This window comes from Augochlora pura, chromosome 10 (assembly GCF_028453695.1).
Source record: "Augochlora pura isolate Apur16 chromosome 10, APUR_v2.2.1, whole genome shotgun sequence".
NCBI lineage: Eukaryota > Metazoa > Arthropoda > Insecta > Hymenoptera > Halictidae > Augochlora > Augochlora pura.
The window spans coordinates 3718184-3730387 of NC_135781.1; the positions used below are offsets into that span (position 1 = coordinate 3718184).

Consider the following 12204-nt stretch of genomic DNA (forward strand, 5'->3'; position numbering starts at 1 on the left):
AGGTCTTTTCCAATCAACGAAAGAGTTTATCGTTTCTCTTCAGGGTGCTAACACGTCATCTTTCTGTTGGTAGGGTCCTTTGGAGGTGTCTGACGTGAACAAACACGGCTGCAAGTTGAAATGGGAGAAACCGGAAGACGACGGTGGCGCTCCGGTCGAGTACTACGAGATCGAGAAACTGGATCCTCTCACTGGACAATGGATCCCTTGCGCAAAATCCACAGAGCCGGAATGCACGATCACCGGTCTACAGGAAGGCAAACCGTACAAGTTCCGTGTGAAAGCGGTGAACAGAGAGGGCGAGTCCGACGATCTAGAGGCGGATAAATCTATCATTGCCAAGAATCCATTCGGTACTGATCTTCGACAATTTCCTGTACAGTTATAGGACTTTATAGGTTGATCAGGACGACACGATAACGATAATTCATTTCAGACGAACCTGGCAAACCCGGTCGTCCAGACATCAAGAACTGGGACAAGGACTTCGTGGACCTCGAATGGACGCCACCGAAAGACGACGGTGGTGCTCCTATCGAGAAGTACATCATACAGATGAGAGACAAAGAAGGAAGACAGTGGATAGACGTCGCGAAGGTGTCGGGTGATCGCAACGCCGCTAAAGTCACCGATGGAATCGAGGAAGGTCACGAGTACGAGTTCAGGGTGGTGGCTGTGAACAGAGCCGGACCTGGCGAGCCTAGCGACACTTCGAAGAGCGTCGTAGCTAAACCGCGATTCTGTAAGTGATTGAAAGTGGTTCATTGCTTCTGCTACTTCGAAACTGTTTAATAACCATTTCTCTCTCTTATAGTGGCTCCACGTATCGACCGCAAGAACCTCCAGAAGAAGGTGATGCGGGTGGGACAGATGTTGCGCATCGAGGCGAGTATCCAAGGCGAACCTCCACCATCCGTCACATGGATGTTTAAGGACGCCATTCTGAAGAGCATGGATCGTCTCAAGATCGAGAACGAGGATTACCACACCACGTTCATCATCACGAAACTGCAGAGGATCGACACCGGCACCTACACGGTGATTGCAAAGAACGACAGCGGTACCGATCAAGTGGAGATTGAACTCCAGGTGCTGAGCAAGCCTGGCAAACCCAAGGGACCTCTCGAAGTATCCGATGTCACAGCGGAGGGCTGCAAGCTCAAATGGGACAAACCAGACGACGATGGTGGCGAGCCAGTCGATCACTACGTCATCGAAAGGATGGACGTGGATACTGGAAGATGGGTACCTTGCGCCACGAGCAAAACTCCCGAAGCTGATGTTACCGGCTTGAACGAAGGCAAGGACTACATGTTCCGCGTGAAGGCTGTCAACTCCGAGGGCGAGTCAGAGCCTTTGGAGACGGCGATCCCGACTACGGCGAAGAATCCCTACAGTATGTATAACAGTTTGATTTGATTGGGATCTTTTATTGTATTCCAGATGTTTAACAAATAATTTGATATTACAGCCGAGCCCGACCCGCCCGGCAAGCCAGACCTGAAGGACTGGTCTAAACAGCACGTCGATCTAAAGTGGAAGGCTCCGAAGAAAGACGGCGGAGCACCGATCGAGAAGTACATCATTGAGAAGAAGGATCAATTCGGCAAATGGCAGAAGGCTGCTGAGGTGCCTGGCAACAAGACCGAAGGACGGGTTGAAGACCTGATCGAAGGACAGAAATATCAATTCCGGGTGAGGGCGGTGAACAAGGGCGGCCAGAGCAAGCCTAGCGAAGCTAGCGACAGCTTGATCGCCAAGGACCGCTATGCTGCGCCGAAGATCGATCGCACGAACATGAAGGACCTCACAGTTAAGGCAGGCAATCACATTCGCATAGATGCGAAAGTGTCCGGAGAGCCACCTCCAACTAAGACGTGGTACCTAAACAAGGCCAAACAGGAGACCGGAGGTATCCTGTCGATCGAGCTGGAAGACTACAGAACTAAGTACATCGTGATGTCGGCGAGCAGGGCTCACTGCGGAACGCTGACTCTGAAGGCTGAGAACAGCTCCGGCAAAGACGAGGCGTCGATCGAAATCCTGGTGCTGGACAAACCAAGCAAACCGGAGGGTCCTCTGAAGGTATCCGACGTGCACAAGGAAGGATGCACGCTGAAATGGAACCCACCGTTGGACGACGGCGGCACTCCAGTCGACCATTACGTCGTCGAGAAAATGGACACGGAAACGGGAAGATGGATCCCCGTGGGACGCACCAAGGATCCCAACATGGTCGTTGAAAATCTTGTGCCCGGACAGGAGTACAAGTTCCGAGTCGCCGCTGTTAATGCGGAAGGTGAATCGGAACCATTGGAGACAGACTATGGAGTTGTGGCCAAGAATCCATTCGGTTGGTATCTGATTTCTTATTCTAGTCACAAGCCAAAGTGTCTCTATGGAATCGACGACTGCTAATTGCTGTGCTTTTCTTTTGCAGACGAACCAGGACCACCTGGTCGTCCAGAGGCTACCGACTGGGACAAAGATCACATTGACCTGAGATGGACTCCACCATTGAAGGATGGTGGATCTCCAATCACCGGATACATTGTGGAGAAGCGCGAGAAGGACAGTCCGCGATGGATAAAGGCTTTGGAAACCGGACCCGACTGCAAGGGACGCGTCGACAACCTCGATGAAGGCGTTGAATACGAATTCCGCGTGAGGGCCATCAACGCAGCTGGCCCTGGCGAGCCATCCGACACTAGCAAACCCATCACGGCCAAGAGTCGAAGACGTAAGTATCTATTGCGTTGCATCTTCCGCTTCTTGCACTGTTCAGAAAATTGTGAAATATTCTGCGACAGGTTCAGGTTTAGCATTAAGGGAACCTACCTGTAACTAACGTAGGTTATAGTAGCATTAGTCCTGTTGACCTGAACAGTCACAAGAATTAATGATACCTTTTTCATAAACCGACGATCATACCTAACGTTCAATCTGGTATTCCGTTTACAGTCGCACCGAGGATTGACCGGAAGAACTTGCGCGACATTACGGTTCGCGAGAACGAAGCATTCCACTTCGACGTTAAGATCATCGGTGAACCGCCGCCAGATGTCACCTGGGTCCTGAACAACAAGAGCATCCAAGTGACGACGTTCCGTCGCATACAGAACGTCCCGTACAACAGCAAGTTCTTCAACGACAAGCCCGAACGCAAAGACAGCGGCATCTACAAGATCACCGCAGTAAACCAACACGGTTCGGATACGGCCGACGTCGAAGTTACCGTTGTCTGTAAGTAGTCTCTTCGTTTCCAGTTGGGACGACTCTTCGGCGACGAATGGGATATGTTCTCTACAACGTTGTAAATTACTTTCAGCGAAACCTGGCAAACCGGAAGGACCGTTAGAGGTGTCCGATGTCCACAAAGAGGGATGCACACTCAAGTGGAAGAAGCCGAAAGATGACGGTGGTGAACCGATCGAGGGATACCTCGTGGAGAAGTTCGATCCGGAAACCGGTGTTTGGTTGCCTGTCGGCAAAACAATGGGTCCTGAGATGAAGGTGGAAGGACTGACGCCTGGACACGAATACAAGTTCAGGGTGAAAGCGCTTAACAAGGAAGGAGAGTCGGAGCCATTGGAGACTTTCGGTTCGATCGTCGCCAAAGATCCGTTCAGTACGTATCTGTTTGCCATGGAAACGAGCGCATACTTAGGAGGTCTCTTTAATTTCACTTGTGAAACAAATCTCACTTATAAAAACTTCTTGGTGTTAGGTAGAAAATTTCTTTTTTCTTTAACAATTTTAGTAACTTGAAAATAATGTAATGAGTGTAATGAATCTTCTCGTTTTTGTCATAAATGTATAAAGTCCGCAGTTTAGTCGTAATAATCAGATCATCGGGCTAGGAAGACCTCTCAAATTCTTCGTAAATGGTGTGTTTGATCAAACGACTCTTTTTAGCTGTCCCAAGTCCTCCGGGAGCACCGGAGCCGGTCGATTGGACCGCGAACCAGGTGGAGCTCACCTGGAAGGAGCCGGTCAGCGATGGAGGATCGCCTATCACTGGATACATTGTCGAAAAGAAAGACAAATACAGCACGATGTGGGAAAAAGCTGTGGAAATCGAAATACCGTCCACGAGAGCCATGGTCCATGGTCTTATCGAGGGCAATGATTACCTGTTCCGTGTGATCGCTGTGAACAAGGCCGGCCAATCGGAGCCTGGAGATTCCAGCAAGACGTTCACGGCGAAACCACGCTTCTGTAAGTATCTAGGAACAAGTAATCTATCATCTATAAAAAGTATGTTAAGACTTAATAATTTTTTCTTGAATAATTTTTTTAAAATTAGTCCAAATGAGTTGAATATTATTGAGATGTCAGCACAACTAATTTTCTAGAAAACTAGTAGATCTAAAATATCAAAAAAATCCAAATGATTGGGATCAATTTTAAAAAAGTGCCACCGCTTGAAAAAGGTGTTAACATAGTTTCTAACGCGAGCGTATATATCAATAAACAAAGAGTTTCATTCTCGTCGCCCGTGGCGCGGATCCAAATTTTTCATTTCATCCTGTTCATTATCCCTGACACGAATACATTAGGAATAATTAGCGAGCTGGTGGTTCCGACAATAGCGTACCGAGCGTTTTATAAATAATCAACATTGGCACCTATCGGTCCATCAAGCTCACCTATAAATTCTCATTGTTTCAGTGGCACCTAAGATCGATCGACGCAATCTAAGGGATGTCACTCTGTCCGCCGGCTCTCTATTGAGGTTCGACGCGAACGTGATCGGAGAACCGCCACCACACATCGAGTGGCGATACGGAGCGATCCCGTTGCACTCCGACAGAAAGGTTCAAATTGACAACTCGGAGTACAGCACCAAGTTCAGTATCCGACCGGTGTCACGCGACGACAGCGGCGATTACACTGTCACAGCTCACAACACCTCCGGCAGAGATTCGGTCACGGTACAGGTTACTGTCACAGACAAGCCGATGCCGCCGGAAGGACCACTTCAGATCTCGGACGTCCACAAGGAGGGCTGCAAGCTCAAATGGAAGAGGCCAAAGGACGACGGTGGTACTCCGATCGAGTACTACCAGGTGGATAAAATGGACCCGGAGACTGGATGCTGGGTACCTTGCGGCAGATCTACCGAACCAAGTAAGAATCTCTCCCACAAAAAATCAAAACTTTCAAGAATCTTAAAGTACTCCGCGGGAGGTTCAAAAGTTCTGGAGTGTAAGTGATAGAATGAAATTAATTTAATGGTATGTCTTTAGATCTGGAGGTGACTGGTTTGACACCGGGCAAAGAATACTTGTTCCGTGTCAGTGCAGTGAACGCCGAGGGAGAGTCCAAGCCTCTGGAGGCAGAGCAAGCCATTTTGGCCAAGAATCCGTTCGGTAAGTCTGTCGATTACGATTTTTTAAATATCAGAGAAACGAGGTAGAAAGTGTCAGTGTTAATGCGTTGTGTTTGGAACCTTCAGACGAGCCGGGCAAGCCAGGCGATCTCCGAGCAACCGACTGGGACAAGGATCACGTAGACCTTGCCTGGACACCGCCTACCAACGACGGTGGATCGCCCATAACCGGCTACATCATCGAGAAGAAAGATAAATACGGCGAATGGGAGAAGGCTGTGGAAGTGCCGGCGGATGAGACCTCCGCCACTGTTCCCGACCTGATCGAAGGCCAGCCGTACGAGTTCCGCGTGCGCGCTGTGAACAAAGCCGGCCCTGGCGAGCCATCCGATCCAACGCCAACGATCATTGCGAAACCGCGAAATCTGGCGCCGAAGATCGATCGCACGAATCTGATCGAGGTTAAGATCAAGGCAGGTCAGAACTTCAGCTTTGACGTCAAAGTGACCGGCGAACCACCGCCAACCACCAGGTGGAAGTTGAACGGCCGGGAAGTCAGGCCGACCGATCGCATCAAGGTTAAACACCAGGACTACAATACGAGCTTGAGTGTCCGCATGGCCGTTAGAGAGGATTCTGGCAAATACATAATCACCGCCGAGAACAGAAGCGGCGAAGACGAAGCTGTCGTGAAAGTGACGGTCCTGGACAGGCCGAGCCCGCCTCAAGGACCGCTCAGAGCATCCGACGTTCACGCGGAAGGATGCAAACTGAATTGGAAACCCCCGGAGGATGATGGCGGACAACCGGTGGAGAAATACGTCGTCGAGAAGATGGACGAAGCTACCGGCCGATGGGTACCTGCCGGAGAAACCGACGGACCCGAGACATCCCTTCAAGTCGAAGGACTCACACCTGGGCACAAGTACAAGTTCAGAGTCCGGGCAGTTAACAAGCATGGAAAGTCAGAACCGCTGGCTTGCATGCAGACCATCGAGGCGAAGAATCCATTCGGTGAGTGGTGCATTTCAACTGCGTCGCTATCGAAAGCATTGTACTTTGAGCTAAACAACTGTGGACGTGTATTCGTAGACTTAATATACACGTGTTTAGATCCGTACAATTTTTAATATACGTGTACACGTGTATTCCAATTCGACAGTTTCGGCTGCGATAGTTTCATCAAGATACTCATGATTGTTGTTTGCTTGCAGACGAGCCAGGCAAACCCGGAGTGCCTACAGTCAGCGATTACGACTCGGACTTCGTGGAGCTGCAATGGGACCGCCCACACGAAGACGGTGGTTCTCCTATCACCGGCTACATCATAGAGAAACGCGATAAGTACAGCCCTACTTGGGAGAAATGCGCCGAAGTAGAAGGCGATGTGAATCGCGGAAAGGTGAACGATCTGATTGAGGGTACTCACTACGAGTTCCGCGTGAGGGCGGTCAACAAAGCTGGACCTGGCGAACCGTCGGACGCCTCCAAATCGCATTTGGCCCGTCCCAAGAACCGTAAGTAGCGTCATCTTCCTCTGTCTATTCCTCTGAAATCCATGCATCTGAATTTATCACATGGACTAATTCTTTTGCAGTTCCTCCGAGAATCGACAGGAAGTACATGTTGGACGTGAAGGTGAAAGCAGGTGGCTTCTACGACTTCGACGTCCCAGTTATCGGCGAGCCGCCTCCAACGAAGACGTGGACGCTAAAGGGCACACCGGTGATCGGCGACGACCGCATCAAGGTCATAAACGAAGACTACAACACCAAAGTCCGAGTAATCGAGGCCAGACGGTCCGACTCCGGTGTGTACACGCTAGAAGCGAAGAACGTGAACGGTAGGGACGCTGCCACGCTGACCGTAAACGTCTTGGACGTGCCAGCCCCGCCGGAAGGTCCTCTAAAGATCGATAACGTGACCAAGAACGGATGCAACCTGAAATGGCGACCGCCGAAAGACGACGGCGGCTCGGAGATCCAATACTACCAGGTCGAGAAGATGGACACGGAGAACATGCGATGGGTGCCAGTGGCAGAAGCGAACACCACTTCTGCTCACGTCGACCACCTGATCGAAGGACACGACTACCAGTTCCGAGTTCGAGCCGTGAACAAGCAAGGAGAATCCATGCCGCTCACAGGCATGGACACCATCACTGCCAAGGACCCTTACGACAGACCCGACAGACCTGGCGCGCCTGTTGCCACCGACTGGGACAAAGACCATGTCGACTTGGAATGGCCAGTGCCTAAGAAGGACGGCGGATCGCCCATCACAGGGTACATCATCGAAAAGAAGCCGCGATTCGGATCCTGGGAGAAGGCCGTGGAGCTCGATGGCAGCAAGAACAGCGGCAGAGTTCCCGATCTGGTTGAAGGAACAGAGTACGAGTTCAGGGTGATCGCCGTCAACAAGGCTGGCCTTAGCGAGCCTTCCGACGCCTCCTCGCCTATCGTTGCTAAACCACGCTTCCGTAAGTATAACGATCGATTCGTGAAATATTAAATTAGGTTGAGACATAGTTTCGATAATGGAAAGACTACAGCAGCTAACTGTAACATTTTTCACAACAGTCGCCCCATCGTTCGACCCGCACGCTCTAAGCGACCTGGTCGTCCGAGCTGGACAAAAGATCAGCTACATCATACCCATTCAAGCCTCTCCGAAGCCCATGGCCACCTGGACCCTGGACGGTTCCGTGATCATGGCAGACTCCCGCCACGAGATGTACACTACCAACACGGAGACCACATTCGAGATTCCATTCTCCGTTCGCTCAGACACCGGTCGTTACGCGTTGACTCTCGTCAACGATCACGGAAAGTGCAGCGCCAATGCAAGGGTTACGGTCCTCGACAGGCCATCGCCACCGCAGAAACCGCTCGATATCAGCAACATCACCAAGGAAGGTTGCCATCTAGCTTGGGGTCATCCTCTGGACGACGGAGGCAGTCCTATCTTGCACTACATCATCGAGAAAATGGACTTGTCTCGTGGTACCTGGTCCGATGCTGGAATGAGCATGGTTCTGAGCCACGAAGTCGCTAGACTGACGCATCGCAAGGAGTATCTGTTCCGCGTGAAAGCGGTCAACACCATCGGCGAGTCCGATCCACTCGAGGCACCGAGAAGCATCGTTGCTAAGAACGAGTTTGGTTAGTTGATAAAGTTGATAGTTATAACTATATCTATTGGAAGCTGAAAAGATAGCAATTATTACACTAATTTTAGTGCTAACTATAAAAATTCCCACTTGTTATCTATGACCTCTCAGTTGACAACTTCCAGCTCCCGATGTAGACTGCCACTCGCGTTTAGATCTCTAAGAACGTTTGATATTTTTAGATGAACCGGACGCTCCTGGAAGGCCACTGATTACGGACTGGGACAAAGACCACGTCGATCTGCAATGGCCAGCGCCTACTAATGACGGTGGTTCACCGTTGACTGGATACATTATTCAGAAGAAGGAGAAGGGTTCACCATACTGGGTGAATGCTGTTCACGTACCTCCGAATCAGACCAACACCACCGTACCCGATCTAACGGAAGGACAAGAATACGAATTCCGTGTGATCGCGACGAACGCTGCCGGACAGTCAGAGCCATCCGAGCCTAGCGATCTTATCACTGCCAAACCGCGTCATCGTGGGTGTTCTACTAAGATGAACAATAATACCTAATTCTATACATAGAAACATCCGCTAATGAGAAACATTCTTTGAAATATTTCAGTTGCCCCGAAGATCAAGACACCTCTGCAAGACATCCGCGTCAAGGCCGGACTGATCTTCCATGTCGACATCGACTTTGTCGGCGAGCCAACGCCGGAAGTCGTTTGGACGGTCGGCTCCAAAGATTTACAAACTACAGACAGGACCACCGTCACTTCCATCGGCTACCACACCATTGTTCACACGGTGAACGCCAAGAGATCCGACTCCGGACTGTATCACTTGTTGCTGAAGAACAGCAGTGGTATAGACGAGGGTAGCTTCCAAGTGATCGTTCTCGACAGACCAGGTCCGCCTGAAGCACCTCTCGAGTATGAGGAAATCACGAGCCAGTCGGTTACGCTGTCCTGGAAACCACCGAAGGACAACGGTGGCAGCGAGATTACGTTAGTATAAATTAAAAAATTAATGAGTCTTTACTTCCGCCCTCTGACATAGAAATAGACTTCAGTCTTTATTACTCTCACTTAACTCAATATATTCTGCTCTCCATTCCGTCTCTTTCTTAAATATTTGAGAGCGCGTTAGTATAAGTAGTATTAATAAGTAGTAGTAATAAAATATTACTTTTTCCAGCGGGTACGTGATCGAAAAACGCGATCTGACCCACGGTGGCGGTTGGGTACCAGCGGTGACACATGTTAATCCGAAGTTCAACCACGCCACCGTCCCAAGATTGCTCGAAGGCACTACTTACGAATTTAGAGTGTCTGCTGAGAACCTTCAGGGACGTTCTGATCCACTGACCACGGATCACTCCATCGTCGCCAAGAATCAATTCGGTAATGCACTATGTTCTCTAAAGTTCTAAATTCTGTAAACCACGAGTGAAAAGATCTTTGTTTCTAAATGATCAATTTTTGTACAGTCGCACCTGGACAGCCCGGTAAACCAGAACTGGTCGATGCCGACAAAGATCACATCAAGATCAGATGGGCCACACCAATCAGCAACGGCGGGTCGAAGATCATCGGCTACGACGTCGAGCGCCGCGACAGAGCAACCGGTCGCTGGCTGAAGATGAACAAGGAGCCTGTGAAGAACACAGAATTCTACGACGATCATGTGACCGAGGGCCACGCATATGAGTACCGCGTGACCGCGATCAACGCTGCCGGATCCGGTAAACCTAGCGACACCTCATCGGTGTTTATTGCTAAGCCGATGAAGGAGAAACCGAAGTTGAACCTCGACGCCCTGATCGGACGCAAGATCAAGGTCCGAGCCGGAGAACCGATCAACGTGAACATTCCACTGTCTGGAGCTCCAACGCCCACGATCGAATGGACCAGGAACGCCAGGCCGGTTCTGGAAACTCTGCGAATCTCGGTACGAGCGACGGTCCAAATCCAAGCCTAAACATATTAGGTCGAGTCATAAGTAACTTCCGATGACCCACTATGAGTTACCGGAATAAACGATCTTTTGGTTTCACTAGAAATAAATAAGGGTAAAAAATAAATAAAAGAAGGGAAGAATGAAAATTCTTGTAAAAAGTGGAAGTTATTTATTCTGACTCGATCTAATTTATTTATCCATACGATTAAAGTGTTTTATAATTTTGTTATTATTTAGTTAAATTCGCCTAGATTTGTACATGGTAAACCTCCATTTTCAGACCGAGACGAAGAGCGACCGCACCAGTCTGTCGATCGAGAAATCGGTCCGAGACGACGGCGGTCTCTACTGTGTTTCGGCGACGAACGAGTATGGCAGGGACTCTGCAGAGATCGAGGTGATCGTTGTCGACAGACCGGGACCACCTCAAGGCCCACTGCAGTACACTGGCACCACTCAGGAGTCCGTATCGCTATCGTGGAACAAGCCTTTGGACGACGGCGGTTCCGACATCACAAACTACATTGTGGAGGTGTCGGACTACGGCGTCGACAATTGGAGACAGACGCCTGGATACTGTCCAAGGACCAGCTACACTGCCAAGGGACTCACCGAGGGCAAGAAGTATATCTTCAGGGTCCGAGCCGAGAACATGTACGGCGTGTCGGAGCCGCTGGAAGGCAAACCAGTGGTCGCGAAGAGCCCGTACGATCCTCCAGACGCGCCCAGCCAGCCGGAGATCCTCGGATACACTCCGAACAGCTGCAGCCTCTTCTGGAACCCACCGCTCAACACCGGTGGCAAACCTATCACAGGTGTGGAACTGTTTTTCGCTCGTCGTCATACGATATTTTCCTTCAAGGAGATCGTTTCATGTTTTAACCGTCTGTAATTCGTTAGGTTACTATGTGGAGAGGCGCGAGCGTGGTGGAGAATGGCTGAAGGTCAACAACTATCCTACTCCGAACACCACGTTCACGGTACAGGATCTCCACGAGGGATCCAAGTACGAATTCAGGGTTATCGCGGTGAACGAAGCCGGTGCTGGCAAACCCAGCAAGCCTACCGAGCCGATCACCGCTGGACACCAACGTTGTAAGTGTTAGAAACTAGTGTACATGGTCGATCGACTTCTTCGTATAGTTATAAAACCCTTCTGCTTTCCCAACTTCTAATCGCGTTCTTGTTCTTAAAGGGTCTTGATCCTCATACTAGTAAGACAATTTATGTCTCGTCGATAAAAGAAATAGAGTAACCTAAAATATTCTTTACCAGTGCGTCCGGATCCTCCCGATGCACCGAAGCCCGACAGAATCACCAAGGACTCGGTGACTCTGAGCTGGCGTCCTCCACGCAGCGACGGCGGCTCCAAGATCAGAGGATACATTGTCCAGATCAAGCAGAGAGGACAGGACGAATGGGACGAGGTAAACGGAGCCCTGATACCGACGAACGTCTACACGGTGCCCAAGCTGAAGGAGGGCGAGGAGTACCTCTTCAGAGTGATTGCCGTGAACGATGTCGGCAACAGCGACCCGAGCAAGGCAAGCAACCCTATAGTCATCGAGGAACAGCCAAACAAGCCAGTCATGGACCTGGGAGGCGTTCGCGACATCACCGTCCGCGCCGGCGAAGACTTCTCCATTCACGTGCCTTATATTGGCTTCCCGAAACCCACTGCCACATGGTACGCCAACGATGTCGTCAAAGACGAGAGCGACCATCGCGTGCACCAACAGCTTGCCGACGATTACGCCAGGTAATTAGAAGATCATTGGGGTAAGAAAGACGCGA

The 12204-nt window shown here is 50.3% G+C and overlaps 1 protein-coding gene across 13 annotated transcripts in view; it reads left to right on the forward strand.

The window, feature by feature from the left end:
- The window catches only part of Bent (projectin protein bent), a 91283-nt gene that overhangs the window by 66835 nt on the left and 12244 nt on the right, over positions 1 to 12204 (forward strand). For all 13 annotated transcript variants that reach the window (XM_078192392.1, XM_078192381.1, XM_078192382.1 and 10 more), the window contains 21 exons: positions 74 to 353; positions 437 to 742; positions 815 to 1396; positions 1472 to 2353; positions 2441 to 2740; positions 2962 to 3243; positions 3329 to 3628; positions 3916 to 4218; positions 4672 to 5130; positions 5250 to 5372; positions 5459 to 6346; positions 6547 to 6849; positions 6930 to 7811; positions 7912 to 8493; positions 8684 to 8986; positions 9074 to 9458; positions 9649 to 9854; positions 9941 to 10401; positions 10691 to 11225; positions 11311 to 11505; positions 11686 to 12169. In XM_078192392.1, coding sequence (XP_078048518.1) covers positions 74 to 353; positions 437 to 742; positions 815 to 1396; positions 1472 to 2353; positions 2441 to 2740; positions 2962 to 3243; positions 3329 to 3628; positions 3916 to 4218; positions 4672 to 5130; positions 5250 to 5372; positions 5459 to 6346; positions 6547 to 6849; positions 6930 to 7811; positions 7912 to 8493; positions 8684 to 8986; positions 9074 to 9458; positions 9649 to 9854; positions 9941 to 10401; positions 10691 to 11225; positions 11311 to 11505; positions 11686 to 12169 — 9041 coding nt within the window. The remainder of the gene's footprint in view (positions 1 to 73; positions 354 to 436; positions 743 to 814; positions 1397 to 1471; positions 2354 to 2440; positions 2741 to 2961; positions 3244 to 3328; positions 3629 to 3915; positions 4219 to 4671; positions 5131 to 5249; positions 5373 to 5458; positions 6347 to 6546; positions 6850 to 6929; positions 7812 to 7911; positions 8494 to 8683; positions 8987 to 9073; positions 9459 to 9648; positions 9855 to 9940; positions 10402 to 10690; positions 11226 to 11310; positions 11506 to 11685; positions 12170 to 12204) is intronic.